This window comes from Balaenoptera acutorostrata, chromosome 9 (assembly GCF_949987535.1).
Source record: "Balaenoptera acutorostrata chromosome 9, mBalAcu1.1, whole genome shotgun sequence".
NCBI classification, from domain to species: domain Eukaryota; kingdom Metazoa; phylum Chordata; class Mammalia; order Artiodactyla; family Balaenopteridae; genus Balaenoptera; species Balaenoptera acutorostrata.
This window is the reverse complement of record NC_080072.1, coordinates 72,331,345-72,347,649: the sequence shown is the minus strand read 5'-3', so window position 1 is coordinate 72,347,649 and position 16,305 is coordinate 72,331,345. Positions and strand designations below refer to the sequence as shown.

Below are 16,305 nucleotides of genomic sequence, written 5' to 3'. Positions count from 1 at the left end.
GACTTCCCACACAAAGTTAGTTTATTGCTCCTACATCCAATCTCTGGGTTCTTCCAAATCTTTCTGCCTTATTAGAGACCCTTGTGGGGACTGAATCCCTCTGAGTTCCAGTAAAAAAAATAATAATAATTTCTCCTTTACCATGCTCTAAACATATTTCTCCCTACTCTCATAACCCTCACATCTAGGACTCTTGGAAGGCCAGTCAGCATAGAGGAGTTGTGTCCCTTACCACTCCTCACCACCAGGGCACAACAACCTGGGAGGGGTCACACCAGCTTGCCCACAGCCCTACCAGAGCTCCCCACTCCCCATGGCTAATAGGCACCTTTCTTCCTCCCTTTAGAGTTGCTTTCAACCATCAAAAATAAATATATTTAATAGCTTTTTTGACCCATTTTAAACTATTTCCCTCTTTATCAAAGCAAGACACATCTATTATAGAAAACCTAGAAAGTATAAAAAATGTGAGGAGGTAGAAAAGATGATCACTCTGCTGTTTAAAATACCACCACAAAGATAAAACCATTATTAACATTTTGGCTTATTTCCCTTCTGGTCTTTCTTCTATACTTGTATTTTGCTTAACAAGTCTTTCCCATGTTATTAAAACTTTCTTAAATGTCATTTAATGATTGTACAATGGTCCATTCTAAGAATATTCCAAAATTGACTATTTCTCTGTAGATAGACATTTAGATGTTCATGAGAAGTTTCTTGAAGCAGCTTCTGATACTGGGAGTAGGTAGTGGCAGAAGTTGGAATAGTAGCCAATAACGATTTCCCTTCCCACAACCCATCCTTGAATAGATACCTTGCTAACTTTTTCTAGTGATGCATTAGATTGTTTTCTTTTCTTTATACCTATTTAAATTTTTTAAAATTTATATGACCTTTATTGCAATTATATAGCATTATTATAATGTTATTATGTATTAATCAGAGGTAAAATGGAATATAACTCCCCTGTAATACCTATAGTTGCTATCAATCTCGTAACTGAAGGTCACAGGGGCTCTTGACATTTATCACAAGCACACTTTAACTGTGTAAATGTTATGGAAGCTCCTTAAATTGTGAGCTCTTCTCTCCCTTCAATGCATCTTTTAAAAGCCAGTTGGAGTTCTATCTCCTTTATAAAGCCTTCCCTATTTGTTCCTAATTAAACAATCAGTCTTCATGGGTTTTCCTTCTCTGAAATTTTATCAACACTCTCAGATATATTCTTGAAATTCTTCACCACTTAGAATTTCGTCTTGCGTAATCTGCACTCTTGCTGAAATGATTCATCTTTTTTTCTTCCAAACTCATTTTAAGCATCTTGAACAAAATGTGTGGTTAAGAGCTCAGGTCCTGAAGTCAAACAAACTGAGTTCCACTATTACTAACGTCTGACCTGGTTAAGTTCGTTACTCCTCTTTGCTTCAGTCACCTGTTAAATGGGCATAACTATCATACTTCATCAATTACAGGATGCACATTTTTCACAGTTTAGCACATCTGATGTCAGGATGTATCTTTCAATCAGTGACATGTTAAAGTTTAATTGGCAGCATGTTTTTTTTTTTCTTTCTTTAGTAACAGATAAAGTAAGGATGGCCATTACAATTGATGGTATCAGGTTAAATGAAATATGTTAGTGTCTACCTCCCTGGGTTATTTTAAGGATAAATGAGTTAAAAAAAACTTGTTTTAAATGTAAAACCTGGCACAAGGTTAACACTGAATATGTGTTAGCTGTTACGTCTTAATACCCTTTAAGGTTCCTAATGGAGCCCTAGGAACTCCATAAGCACTTGGTCATTGGATGAATGGTGATTTCATATTGGGGTAATGGTTGGAACACATTGACATTACAATGAGCTCTCCAAAACCCTTCAGAGTTCAGAAAAGATCAGAGAAGAGTTGAGTCTGCAGTACTCATCAGGATGGAGCAGATCTGTGGGGTAAGTTACCTGGCTTTGTGACAGGCACTGGGAGTCCCTTCCCACTCTCCATGTCATCCACTCCGTGGGCTGAGATGGAGTAGGGCCGATTGGCCTTGTTCATAAATATGATCAGGATGGAGTCGCCCACCTCGGCATGAATCATTGGGCCTAAAGGCAAAACACAGACCTGTGTACATTGTCGTTGCTCTTTTCAACATTGGTGTAACTTACATGTAGGTAGTATTTGACAAAATAAACGAAGGTTAGCGTCGTTATTAGTGTATTTCCTCTAGAGGGAGATATTGGTAGCATTAAATACCACATCATGTTTGGCAATTGGACCAACCTGGGTTCAAATCCTGCCTCCTTCACTTACTTATTAGAGAGACCTTGAGTAAGTTAAGTGACCTGAGTCATTTTCCTTATCTGTAACATGAGTTTAATAACACCTTTTGCAGAGGGTTACAGTAAGGATTGAAGCACAGTAAATACTCAATAAATGCTTAAATTTTTATATTGCTGAGACATACTCTCCAGGAAAAGCTATAGCCAGAGGACATGGTGACTTTTTTTGTTTGTTTGTTTTTATCTCAGAAAAAAGTGCCCGTTTTGTTATCATTAAGGGATTGGAATCCAAATGACTATGAAAATATAATGTCAATTAAAATTTTTTTAATTAAAATATATGTATATTTTATATATATAATTCCATGCATACTAATGATGTAGGATATGGTGACTTTCAGTTGTAATCCCCCTGTGTGTAACCTTTGGTAAACCTAAAACTGCTCATTATCTGGTTAATGGATATAATAGTGAGGATGCAATGAAATGATGCGTATAAAAGGGATTTCTAAGATAACAAAATTAAAACATATGTATTGATGTATGGTCAATACAGTGATTTCACTAATGCATGTCCAAATGTCCAATGCTGTTTCTCAGTATTTGGATACCTTCACGAGATGTGTTCTTCAGCACCTCACGTGTACACATTTCTGTTACAAGCAACCAGCCTGAGTGCCAGTGGAAATCGGCCCACACATCTCTGGAGAGGCCTGCACCCACATTATTGTGGGACGACCCTCACCCATGACAGGTGCTTCTTGGTGCCCAGAACGTGCCACAAACACAGTTTTCTCAGCCACACTGACAGAGTATCATACACAAAGGGGTCTTCACAAGGCATTGCTTGAGAGAGGTGGAAACAGACTTCCATCTTGGAAGCACATCAGACCCAGTCCCAGTGGTTCTCAATATGTATTTGCATTCTACATTCATAGGGAGATACACCCACGGTTGAGAGTCAGACCACATCCATCCATTCTTCACTGGTTCAAACCATGGTTTTTAATTGCTCTTCTGAGAAACGTAGTTGGCTGTCCGTATGAGTGGATGCAGAGTCCACGGATACGGAGGGCCAACAGTACTAAGCCATTTAATATAAGAGACTTGAGCATTTTGGTACCCATGGAGGTCTTGGAACAAATCCCCTGTGGATACCAAGGGATAACTGTACTGATGAAAGGCCTAAATAAATCTAAAATTTGTTGGACTATTATTATCTTCAGAAGAAATACTTAGTATGAATCAGAAAGTGTCTGAAAAGCACTCTTTTAATGATAAAGCTAGAAAAGAAAAATCTAGGCATGTTTTTAAACAGTAGTTTGGGGTAGAGTTACAGATGGGGCATGTGCATACTTATATTAAAATCACTATTTGTGTATACATTACCACGTATATTGCACATGCCTTGCTGTATTGGTGAGAGGGAGCAGATGCTTTCTGATTTACCTCCTGGTGGGTCACAGGGAAGAGTAATGACCAGAGGTGGGCCTGTCCTGCGCCCTTTGCAGCTTCAGGAGTGCAGACCCCTCCCTGAGCTGCAGAAAATGAATAGATGGGCCTCCCCCTCCACTGGCTGAAGTGCTGCTGGGCTTGCCTCTGATGAAGTCACTGGTTTGTGTCATTTTACTGAGCAAACCAAACCGGGGCTCTTGGGGGGGGGGGCGGCCCAGCCCCCTCTGCAAGATCAGCACCCTTTCTTCAGAGATCTGTCCACACACAGGGCTCAAAAGAAGGAATGTTCCCATGGGAGATTACTCATTTGGTATGACGAACAAGCTTGGGAGCTGATATTAATAGATGGTGAAGATGGATGGGCTGTTTAATAATTTATGAATCCAGTAATCTCGTGGTGCCTTATTTTAATAATAAGAAACACATTACAGCCTTACTATTTATATAAGTTGCCTTGTACTTTTAAAAATGGAGACGGATTTCTAAAAGTCATCTAGATTAGCCCTCTGCTTTAAGATTGCATCTTCATAATGGAGTCAGGTTTGGTGATGCTCAGGTGAAGAAAAGTGGGGAAGGTTAGCAGGAAGGGCTTATCTGATCTCCAGGTCAGGCAGCCCAGGGCATCAGACAGGCAGAGTCGTTTCTGAGAAGGCCAGGAGTTAGGGCCCCTGGAACTGAATCTAGGCCATTCACCCAAGCACCCCACTTTTTTTTTTTTTTTAAGATGGGATTTATTTATTTATTTATTTATTTTAATTTATTTATTTATTTATGGCTGTGTTGGGTCTTCGTTTCTGTGCTAGGGCTTTCTCTAGTTGCGGCAGGCGGGGGCCACTCTTCATCGCGGTGCGCGGGCCTCTCACTATCGCGGCCTCTCTTGTTGCAGAGCACAGGCTCCAGACGCGCAGGCTCAGTAGTTGTGGCTCACGGGCCTAGTTGCTCCGCGGCATGTGGGATCTTCCCAGACCAGGGCTCGAACCCGTGTCCCCTGCATTGGCAGGCAGATTCTCGACCACTGCGCCACCAGGGAAGCCCCCAAGCACCCCCTCTTAAGTAAGGGGTTCCTCTTTTGTCAGAATGATTTTCATGGTGTGTTGGTAAGGCACCGCGCATAGATGATTGAGAACCTTGGTGAAGTTATGCAAACACTCTGCCTGCTGTTCTGAGGCAACAACTTGTTTCAGATGAAAATTTCCTGGCTCGGCAGAGGGGTGGCAAAGGAACTTCAGGGCAACAGGTACTGGTTAGACTGCCCTGATGATATGGATTCCTGTTTGCACGTCATCTGGCAGTCTTCTTATGGCTACTGTTTGTATGAGCTGAGCACGCAGCACACTCCCTGATAGTGGGAGAGCAGGAAGTTGTCATACTTGGATGAATGCAGTCAGGCTACTCTGTTCCTTCCACCCCTTCTTGGGCAGAAGTCTAATCAGACGTGTGTGTGTGTGTGTGTGTGTGTCTGTGTGTCTGTGTGTCTGTGTGTGTGTGTCTGTGTGTCTGTGTGTGTGTGTGTGTCTGTGTGTGTGTGTGTCTGTGTGTGTGTGTCTGTGTGTGTGTGTGTCTGTGTGTGTGTGTGTGTGTGTGTCTGTGTGTGTCTGTGTGTGTGTGTCTGTGTGTGTGTGTGTGTCTGTGTGTGTGTGTGTCTGTGTGTGTGTCTGTGTGTGTGTGTCTGTGTGTGTGTGTGTGTGTGTGTGTGTGTGTGTGTGTGTGTGTGTGTGTGCTGGCAGTGCACGGCTGCTATCTGTGCCATACCCAGGAGTGCCAAGTGCTCCTCTCCTGGCGGTTGGGCTTTGATCTCCACAAATTCTCCACTGGTGTATTCCCTGTAAACCACTTTCTTGTACTGAGAGCCAATCCAGTTTTCAGTGTGGTTCATAAATATATCTCCATGTCTGCAAATCAGAAGCAACAGGAATTAAAGTTGTTAGAGGGTAGGAAAATCCTTGAGTGCTTCTGCATGATTCGGGGGTGCACTGGAGCAGTACTTCCCAACTCTGGCAGCAATCAGGATCTCCGTGGGGAGCTGGTTTTTTGCACCAGGCTCTCGGGGAGTGGGACCAGGATTCTGCATTTGAAAGCATCTCTGGGTGCTCAGATGTGGGCAGTCCGGCACTGGCCTATGGTCCACTCTTGGGAACCATTGCTCTAAAGCCCTACTGGGCGCTCAATCCCTGACCAGCCTTAGATAGAGACTCATAAGAGGCCTTTGAGGTTGCACTTCTCTTCTTGGAACTAACTAACCTCACACACATGCTCACCCATGCACATACACACACATTCTACCACCCTGCATTCCTCCAGATTTTATATGTATCATTCTGTACCTTGTTATGCTTTTCCATTTTAAAGAGCTCAAGAAAGTCTGTGGGTTGTGTATTGTGCATATACATACAAATATATACATATATTTTGGCCACGTTGCACAGCTTGCAGGATCTTAGTTCCCTGATCAGGGATTGAACCTGGACCCCAACCGTGAGAGTGCTGAGTCCTAATCACTGGACCATCAGGGAATTCCCTAAATATAGATACAGTTGATTCTTGTTATTCACAGTAGTTACGTTCTAGAGAGTCACCCCAAACACTGAATTAACAAATACTGAACCATTGTTCCTAGGGGAAACACAGGGTTAGGTTCCTTTGAACCTCGGGTCACAATATTTTCATCAACAGATCAATATATAACCTTGTTTGACGTGTGTTTCTGTTTAAAGACATCTTATGCAATATATATTGCTGATCCATAAATACTGAACTCATGGCCAATAGTACTATGACTCATGCCTGAATGAAGCTTATCTAGCACCTGTATTTCCTCCATAAGGGCACATTACAGCCTTCCCGTGCTTAGGGACCCTAGACAGCACTTAAGCCCCAAGCTGGGGGAGCCATTTTAAACAGCTAAATCACCAACAAAAAGCACAAAGAAAAAAAAAGTGGCTCTAAATAGATGACCAAAAGGACACTTGTTTCCATAGGAGAGCTGAAACAAGAAGGCAGAAGGATGCATTTTTGGTTTGACCTCTGCTGGGAATGTGAACATCAAGTGACATACATTTTTTACTGCTTCATTCATATCTGCAAATGACCACAAAAGCACCACAAGAATTGATTTGGGGGTTACAGATAAATTTCAGCGAGTAGGAAAATTCACAAACATGGTATCTGCAAATAATGAGGATCAACTATATATTTTATCTAGCACCAAGCTAGATCATCACAGAAGACAGAAACAAATCTATTGACTTTATCTCCAAATATAGTGGGTCTCATATTCTTCCATTTCCCTACTGTTAAACTGCCGACACTCTAATCTAAGCCACCTACCTGATCTAATCACTTACCTGTATTAACTGGAATTGTTCCTAACCATGTTCTCTGCCCCCAGTGCTCCTTTCCTCTCTCTAGTCTCTACTCCAGGGGTCCCCAACCCCTGGGCCACAGACCAGTACGGTACTGGTCTGTGACCTGTTAGGAACCGGGCCACAGAGCAGGAGGTGAGTGGCAGGCGAGCAAGCGAAGCTTCATCTGCTGCTCCGCATCGCTCCCCATCACTCCCCATCGCTCCCCATCGCTTGCGCTACTGCCTGAACCATCCACCCCCCTTCCCCCTTCCGTGGAAAAATTGTCTTCCACGAAACCGGTCCTTGGTGCCGAAAAGGTTGGGGAACATGCCAAATTTGAGCATGTTGGTCGGTCCTTGTGGAAAAGCTTTTTAAGGCTTCCCACTGGCAGACCCCTCAATTTAGCTCTCATACCCTTTCCCTATCTGCCTCTGCCAACCTCCCAAACCTGGTTTCCTATCATTGCCCCCCCACATGCTCTATGCTCACGCCATTCTAAATGTTCACTCTCTTGAGCTTCACATGTCCTCCACACCTCCAGGCCTCCACTTGCTGCTTTCCTGTGCTGAGAGCACACTTCCCACCTCTTCAACTGACCCTCTCTTCGTGTTCCAGCTCAAAGACTACTTCTTCCCAGAAGCTTTCCCTGATCACCTACCCTCTCCCCACCTTTCCCCCAAGATGGGGCTTCCCTTCCCACAGTGACTGCATGACTCCGTGTGCTTGTTCTAGTGTCTGCCCCATGGACCATGAATTCTGTATGAAAAGGACCTTGTGTGCCCTTCTCAGCACTTTGCACAATGCCTAGCACACAGTAGGTATTTAGCAAATGCATGTATATCTTCTACCCACCACTGTGTGCTTTCCAAGAGAAGAGAATTTTTCTTCTACTTTTATTTTTCCAGGAGTCCTAGTAACGTGTGGTGGCGACAAGCACAGACTCTCGAGCCACCTCTGCTGTTTTCCAGCTTCCCTCCTCTGCAAAATGACGTGATGATAATTCATCTACCTCCCAGGACTGGTGTGAGCATCATATAAGTTAAGGCCTGTAAAGCTGTGTCTGTGTCAGACACCTATTAAGAAACACATAAGCGCTTGCTCTATCATCTCACTAGGATGTCACATGATAATGCTGGGCGAAAGCTGATGGAATGGGTCAAGTGTGTGGCGAGGGTCATATCAGATAGGGTTTGTAAAAGGCCTAGTAAAATGCCTCGCTCATGGGGGGTGCTCAAGGTGGAGAGTCTTTTACATATATATATATCTTTATTGGACTATAATTGCTTTACAATGTTTTGTTAGTTTCTGTTGTACAACAAAGTGAATCAGCTATAAGTATACATATATCCCCATATCCCCTCCCTCTTGAGCCTCCCTCCCACCCTCCCTATCCCACCCCTCTAGGTGGTCACAAAGCACTGAGCTGGTCTCCCTGTGCTATGCTGCTGCTTCCCACTAGCTATCTATTTTACATTTGGTAGTGTATATCTGTCAATGCCACTCTCTCACTTCGTCCCAGCTTCCCCTTCCCCCCCATGTCCTTAAGTCGGTTTTCTACGTCCACGTCTTTATTCCTGCCCTGTCACTGGGTACATCAGTACTGTTATTGTAGATTCCATATATGTGCATTAGCATACGGTATTTGTTTTTCTCTTTCTGATTTACTTCACTCTGTATGACAGACTCTAGGTAGATGGTGAGTCTTGTCTGGAATCCCAGGTTAGTTAAATGACATGCATATCAGTCCACAAGCTCAGGAGTGCTAGGTATAACTTTATTTCTCTATAGGAACCTACTCTCTATTTTCAAATTCCTTCTCACTGCACAGACCCTGGCATTGTGCCAATGGTCCCATTTGTTGCCTTTCTGGGATCCTGAGGTCTCCCCAGCATGTTCTTAGGAAGCCCCAGGGAAAGACTTCCAGGTTCCAAGTTGAGGCAGAGGGTCTGTGCTGACCAGGATAATAAATGTCTCAGGGAAAACACATACTGAGGGGTAGTTTGAAAACCAGAGGTGTCCTATGATATGGCCTTGGGTCAAAAGTCAGAGGCATAGCAACTGGGGTGCAGAGGGGCATTCGTTCCTGGGCTCTGATCTACACGGGTGCCACAGATTGCCGCTAGGATGACTTGGCATTTCAATTCTGTACTGCATTTTTATCTACAGATCTGTTGTATTTTTAATAGGTGAAAATGCTCTCATCCCACTTTGTTTTTATTTATTTATGGGCACAATCCAGAGTGGCAGGGGCAGGGTGCAGACACACTCAGCACCCTCTATCTCTCTCTCTATGCAGCTTGGGAGACAATCTCAGAAGACCAAAGCTGGCTCTTCCTGCCAGCCCAGAGGGATGGGGCTGAGAACAGAAATTACACTGAGTTTCAAGAAAATAAATTTCTTACACACTCATGGTCTAAGATTGTACACGTGACAAAATTATTATACGATGATTTCTTCAGTGATGGCAGCCTGTTAATGAAATAATCATTTTAGAAAAAGCCAAATTAATACTCATTTCATTTTCTGCTGCAGTATCAGTCTTTAACTTGTATTGGCAGCACTGGTTTAGCAGGAGGGGTGTCTGGTTTAGCAAACTGGGTTGGTGAATCATTGAATGAATTTTAAATCGTCCTGTCCTTGAGGCCAATCTTTTAAAAATGGAGAGTCATTGTGTTTCTTCATTTGTCCATAAGGTGGCACCATTACATACTTTGCATTAGCCTGAACCCTCAAAACAGGCCAAATAAGAAGAGAAACGAAACAGGTTAATATTCGGAACAGCTGGGTGTGGGAGAGTTGGTGGGGGGCATAACCACAGAGGATTAATTAGTATGAGGGCTGGGGAGGGGAGAGCAAGGGAAGTGAGATAATAAATATCAAAGAGGAGCAAGGGTGTGAAAGTCAGCTTGTGTTGAGAACAGGATTTGTCCTTCAAAAGGTCTATGTTCGACTCCAACTCTGCCAGTGACTAGTTGGACCACTTAACTGGTCCGAGTCTCCTCGTCCGTATATGGGACAGTGATACCCAAGCAGAGGGTGTTAACTTTGGGGGAAAGGTCTGCAGGTCTGTGCCTGAGATGCTTCTATTCCTTTCCTCCTTGGCTCTACCCGGCGGCCCTGGTGGGCTTAGAGCAGTAGGGACCAGTGGTCATCAGCCTGCAGGGGGCTTGAGCCCCGCTCATTCATTGGTGCTTAGCATTGGCCGACAGCGCTGCCCAGGAGGGTCAATCTGGCGGACTTTCTGGGTACCAGGCCATTCAAAGAGACCTGCTTTTCCTGTCCCAACTCGGGGATCTCTGCCAATGCCTCCTACGTGCTCCCTGGTTGTCCCCCACGGTCAGCGCTCGGCCAGCGGCTCAGCCTCCATCCCTTTCCCCCACTGTCCTCAATCTACAGCTGCCCATCCCCTCATCCCAGATCTACGCACCATCTCTGCCTCCCTCTGCATCCTTTTGTCCTCCCAGGACCACTGTGAGATGGGCCTCTTTGCCTAAACCCTTTCCGTCCAGCGCTCACTCAAAGCCACATTCGCTGGTCCGACAGCCACCCTTGGAACCAGCCAGCGGATGTGGACCGAGCCCGCCGCGGGAGTGCCCTTAAAATGACTTCAGACCCCCTCCCGGGACGGAGAGGGCAGCTTCCCTAAGCTTTCGTGCCCCTGAGTAAAATCTCTTGTCTGCCAGAACTGGGCAGACAAAACCAGGGCATTTTTAGTTTCCAAGTTTGACAAACGTCCACGGAGCATGTGCGACCCCACCCGAGAGACTCCGCGGCGGCTTCACCTGTGGTACCTTTCCCATCCTCCGTCCGAGTGCTGCTTTTCGAACTCCCAGTTTTTGTTAGGGGCATAATCCCATTCTACCTCTTCAGCGGCGATGTAAAAGGTTCTTATTATCCCGTACGGCTGCTCAGAAGGGTCCTTGTTGCCGCAGCTGCTGACCTCATACATTTGATTCATGCCTCTCGTGAAGTGGTACAGGGTGGAGCAAAGCACCCTGAAGATGCCTGGAAGAGAAATAGCTTGGCGTTGTGTGCGATGCTCGAGAGTTTGATTTTGGTTTGCTAGCAAACCTGTGTAATTTATTTCAAAATAGCTAACCGATAAGGTGGATTTTTAAAATATCATCTTTATATAGTATTTAAAAATCAGACACCAAGGGGAATAAATTACTTTGAATATATTTACTTATGGGGAAAAAATACCATCTGAAATTCATTTGTCATGGACAAATAAAACTTGCAAAGTTGTTGCCGACAGATGATTTCTCTGGGTCTTCCCTACTGTACACACCTATTAGAAGATGGTCACTCCTAGAAAATCACTGATAAGTGATGATTATCTTCGCCCCACCCAGTTTAAAAGAAACTCATTACCCGTAAGATGAATATTCTAGACAAAGTTCAAATTAAGTCACGTTTCTGAAGCACGTCTCTTGCCCTAAAGGCGTTCATAAGCTATAAAGTGCAATACACAAGTAAGGTATTACTATTAAAGCCAAATGTATTTCTTCATTAAGCCCTTGAGCAGAGGATAGTCTTGTTTCCAATGGTAAATCTACATTATGCCAGATGAAAAGAAAAAAGAAAAACCAACAATCATGTCTGACTGAGAACAATATAATTTTTAAGCTGAATTTTCTAGATACCTTGGCATCAGGTATACATTCACCATAAAATCATATAAAACCAAATTATTGGAAGGTATCAACTTTCAGTGAAATTATTGGATCAATAAATCTTCCCTTCCTCTAGTAGACTCTGTTCTCAGAGGTGAGTGAGAGTGCGGGTCTCGTTAACTACCTACAAAGCATAGAGATAGCTTCTATCATGCTACACATGTCTAAATACTGCCAAGTTACCCCTTCAGGATGAGCCCAAACCATTGGTTCATGGGGTACCCTAGCACCCCGTGGTGACCGTCATGAGGAAGGGTCTCTATAAAACCAGAGAGAAGACACCTCGGAAGACAGACGTGGCGAGAGCTTCCTCTGCCTATGTGGGTCTCCAGGCAGCTCATTATTTGTGTTCATCATTCCTTCAACAGATGAAGAATTACCTTCTCTAAGAGCAAAGAGGAGCTTAAGGCCTTGATTGTGGTGATGTTTTCACAGATGCATACTTCTTTCCAAACTCATCAATTTACATATAGTAAATATACAGCTTTTTGTGTATCAGTCATACATCGATAGAGTGGTTTTAAAAAAAAAAGATTCAAAGAGAAAATGTTTGACTTGCAACTGACAGGCTCCTCTACCCATGTTTTGGGCACTCCTTTTGGGTTAGAGATATGGGACAGGAATTGGTGAAATAACTAAGCTTTTCAGCAATAACCGATTTATAGTCACCGCCAAATATGAACTGGAAAACATCGTCATGTAGCTCTTTAGAAGCCTGTAGGGCACATGAGTAAGTAGCCAAAACCCTACAATTATTCCAGCCATCTCTAGTTTTGAATGCCTCTTTCTATGGATTAAACCTATTTGGCTGTTTTCCTCCTCTTCCCTCTTTGGTCTTGAAGAGTGCATTAAAAAAAGATCATTGTTCCCAAGGCATCCCTTGGGATGATTCATAATTGATCAATTATATTAATATAGAAATGTTGAATACTGGAAGTTTACAAGGCAAGGGTTATGGAGCTCCTACTCTGAGACAGTTCTTAGGCAAAAGTTTTGAAGCCCAAACCTCAGGTTAAGCTTAACCAGTGATACGGAGAGGCACCTAAACTGCAGTTCTAGTGTGGAGTAAAGAAGTAAACACCCATTCATAAAGGAGACAGAGCTGGCAAGTACTCATCTTGGGTAGAATATTGGTTTCTTTTTAAGACTTATGAAAAAGTTGGGTTGGAGAAACATGTTGAACACCCGTAGCACTTGCTATTCTTATTTTTCATGAGACAGCATATGCTGCCATATGTTGCTCTATATCTTTTATTAAAATGCCCCTGTTATCTAATTAGCTTGGGAATCTCTAAGAGAAGGGACAGATACTGGTATTTCAATGGGCTCTCCATGAACTTAAGACCCAATGCAGCTTGCTTTCTGGGTGCCCGAGAGAATGAAAATAGGGAAGTCCCCATGTGGGACTCATCAAGAGACCACCATCAGTCTCTAAAGAAGGCAGACAAGTTCATGTCCATAACCTGGAAGCAACCACTGGGCTGCTCATGCCTTGTTGATGTTTCAGAGCAGTAACTAAAATGATGTTTGTGCTTAAAGAGAACAACAACAACAGCAAAAAATCCTCTTCCTTGGGGCTGAATTGTTCATGGATATAAATCAAGAGCATTCTCCTAGGGTTTGTGAGGCAAGGTCATTTGGAGTACTCCCACTTCTGCTTTGTGGATGTTATTTTAGATGCTTTTCCTTTGTCCTTTACACTATATATTTGAAATAAAATAGTCAGGATTCTCTGATTCTAATCAGGACTATTATTTTTATTATTATTATTATTATTATTATTATTCTAATCAGGACTCTTTCTGTACACCCGGAAGTGCCCTAATTCAAACAATTTCTTCTGGGGGAGGGCCCTAAGAGTATATGCCTGGGACAGGAATAAAGACGCAGACATAGAGAATGGACTTGAGGACATGGGGAGGGGGAAGGGTAAGCTGGGACGAAGTAAGAGAGTGGCAGGGACATATATACACTACCAAATGTAAAACAGATAGCTAGTGGGAGGCAGCTGCATAGCACAGGGAGATCAGCTCGGTGCTTTGTGACAGCCTAGAGGGGTGGGATAGGGAGGGTGGGAGGGAAACGCAAGAGGGAGGGGATATGGGGCTATATGTATATGCATAGCTGATTCACTTTGTTATAAAGCAGAAACTAACACACCATTGTAAAGCAATTATACTCCAATAAAGATGTAAAAAAAAAAAAAAGAGTATATGCCTGAAGATAAGAATTTGATCACCTGAGCTGGCCCTGCCAAGTTTACCTGCACGGTCCGGCTGCATGAATGCTGTTGTGGAGACATGGGGAAACAGGGCCAGGGAGTCGCGGTGAGTCCCTCGTAGGTGGATGGTGTTCCCTTGAAAATAAACTCCATGCATGTCAGTGTCGCTGCCCATTCCAATCATATGCCAGGAAACTCTATCCTTTTTGCACATGGTTAGTCCTGGCTGGTTGCCATACATATAGCCGTTAATAGCTAAATGGAAGAAAAAAGATAGCAGAGCCCACTATAATTTTGTAGATGTACTGAAAACACGTCATCTTAGTGAAAGATTATCAGTGTGTGGGGGGGCAGTGGTGTTCAAGTTCAAACTATTTACAGAAGATCCTTATTATCAGAGAATAAATAGTCCTGGGGAAAAGTCACGTGGTGAATCAAATTTAAATGGAGACTGAAATTAACAATGAATAATGAAAATACACTAAAACTGTGAATCTGTTCTATTTAATAATGTATACACAGGGCATTAATTCTAAGAATCAATAAGAAATAAACCAGGTTGCTTTCTGAAGTAATTTTTTCTGACAAAATTGTTTGATAGTATAATATGATATCCTTCATTTCACATTTTAGGTTTGCAGATTATAAAGAGTATCATCCTTGCAAAAATATTTACAGACTTCGTTAATTTTCTCAAAGTCTTTTATAAAGGTCTTGATATGAAAATCATTTTCTTTTGAGGTTCTTATCCTGTCATCTCCTTGTTAAGTGTCTTTTCCTCAGTTATTCATTTAATTTTGTCAGATCCTCATTTGCAAATGGCTTTGCATTTGATTCTAGAAGTTATCACACATCTCTTCACTGATTTCATGGATCTTGCATTATTTGAAAAAATTGCAGTTGATTGACATTATATTTGCCTGTCTAGTCAGTGGAGAGGGATTTTGGGGTGGGGGGAAGGGACACTAAGTTATAAGAGGTTGGCCCTTGAGTAAATAATTTTGCCTTACGATAACTTTGATTTCCATTCCCCAATAAAATAACTGACAGAACTTTGAATAATGATCACTTAGATATGAAAACACTTTGTATCTCCAGAAATGCAAATTGTTTTTCTCTTTTACATCAACCTCAATCCATCAATAGTGGTTACCTGGAGCAGTGCCTTGAGAAGAATTGAGAAACCACATTCCCGCTCTGGGGGATGAATACCGTGATTGAATAGCACTGAAGGGTGACTGCACCTAATTATGTCTCATGCTTGATGGCCCTTAGAGAGATATTCCCACTCCCACTCCTTCTAATGCCCATTCATCATGCAAATGAATGATCTGTTACAATCTCATTGTCAAATAAAATTACTTTTTGTTTCTTTATCTGCAGAATGAGTGGTGCTAGGTAATTTTACTCAAATATCTGGAATTATTAGTAGAAATTCCAAGAAGCCCTGGGGCTGCTGAGAAGAATATCACATTTTCTGAAAAAAATCTTTGATAATGCTCTTGCAAATAAACTAAGTCTTGTCTGTTGAATGTTAAAGAGATATCATTGTAAATTGTGATGCTAATGATTTAGTCCTTGGCTGGCTGGTAGAGAATCCTCTGTTGCCTTGGAACTCTAGTTTAAAGCCTTTCTTTCCCGGGAATTCCCTGGTGGTCCACTGGTTAGGACTCGGCGCTCTCACTGCCAAGGGCCCGAGGGCACGGGTCAGGGAACTAAGATCCCACAAGCCAAACAGCGTGCCCCCCAACCCCCCAAAAAAGCCTCTCTTTCTGGAACATTCATTCATTCATTCAGACATTCAACAAACAGCGTTGAATATAGATTATATAATACGAGCAATGCAAAGCATTGTATGCTATATAAGGCATTTTCTCTTTGGTATTGTTGCCAACTTTCTTTCTCCCACTCATGCAAGCAAGACTGGAGACAAAATTTAATTTATAATTAATGTGAAATTTAAACTAAAACACATAATTTTCCTTGAATTTTGCTTGAAAAATGACATATTCTACATGTTCAAAATATACAAATGTATTTCAAATTGCCCAACCAGGATGGGACTGGATTTGACATGGTCCATTAGATTGTTTTCTGTTTTCTATATACAGGCCTCTCATGATAAATTTCTTTTGCAACCTAGCTTCTCCACTAAGGAATTGCTATGTTTCCTAATTTATAGTTGAGTTTACCTTTTCTATTGGCTGCTAGAGAGGTAGGAACCACATTTTGTATTCAGTTATAACAAAATTTTTCGTAGAAGATGATATTGAAGGTGCACTATTCCATGCTTTCCATTGGTCCAAGAGGGGACTCTATTGGAACAGAACATCCAG

General features: G+C 42.6%; 1 protein-coding gene across 1 annotated transcript in view; it reads right to left on the bottom strand.

Moving 5' to 3' along the window:
* HEPHL1 (hephaestin like 1) overlaps window positions 1-16,305 on the bottom strand; it is an 89,323-nt gene that overhangs the window by 12,481 nt on the left and 60,537 nt on the right. The window contains exons 11-14 of the mRNA XM_007189809.2: window positions 14,012-14,224; window positions 10,864-11,077; window positions 5,481-5,620; window positions 1,956-2,096 (exon numbers count right to left, since the gene is read on the bottom strand). Coding sequence (XP_007189871.2) covers window positions 1,956-2,096; window positions 5,481-5,620; window positions 10,864-11,077; window positions 14,012-14,224 — 708 coding nt within the window. The remainder of the gene's footprint in view (window positions 1-1,955; window positions 2,097-5,480; window positions 5,621-10,863; window positions 11,078-14,011; window positions 14,225-16,305) is intronic.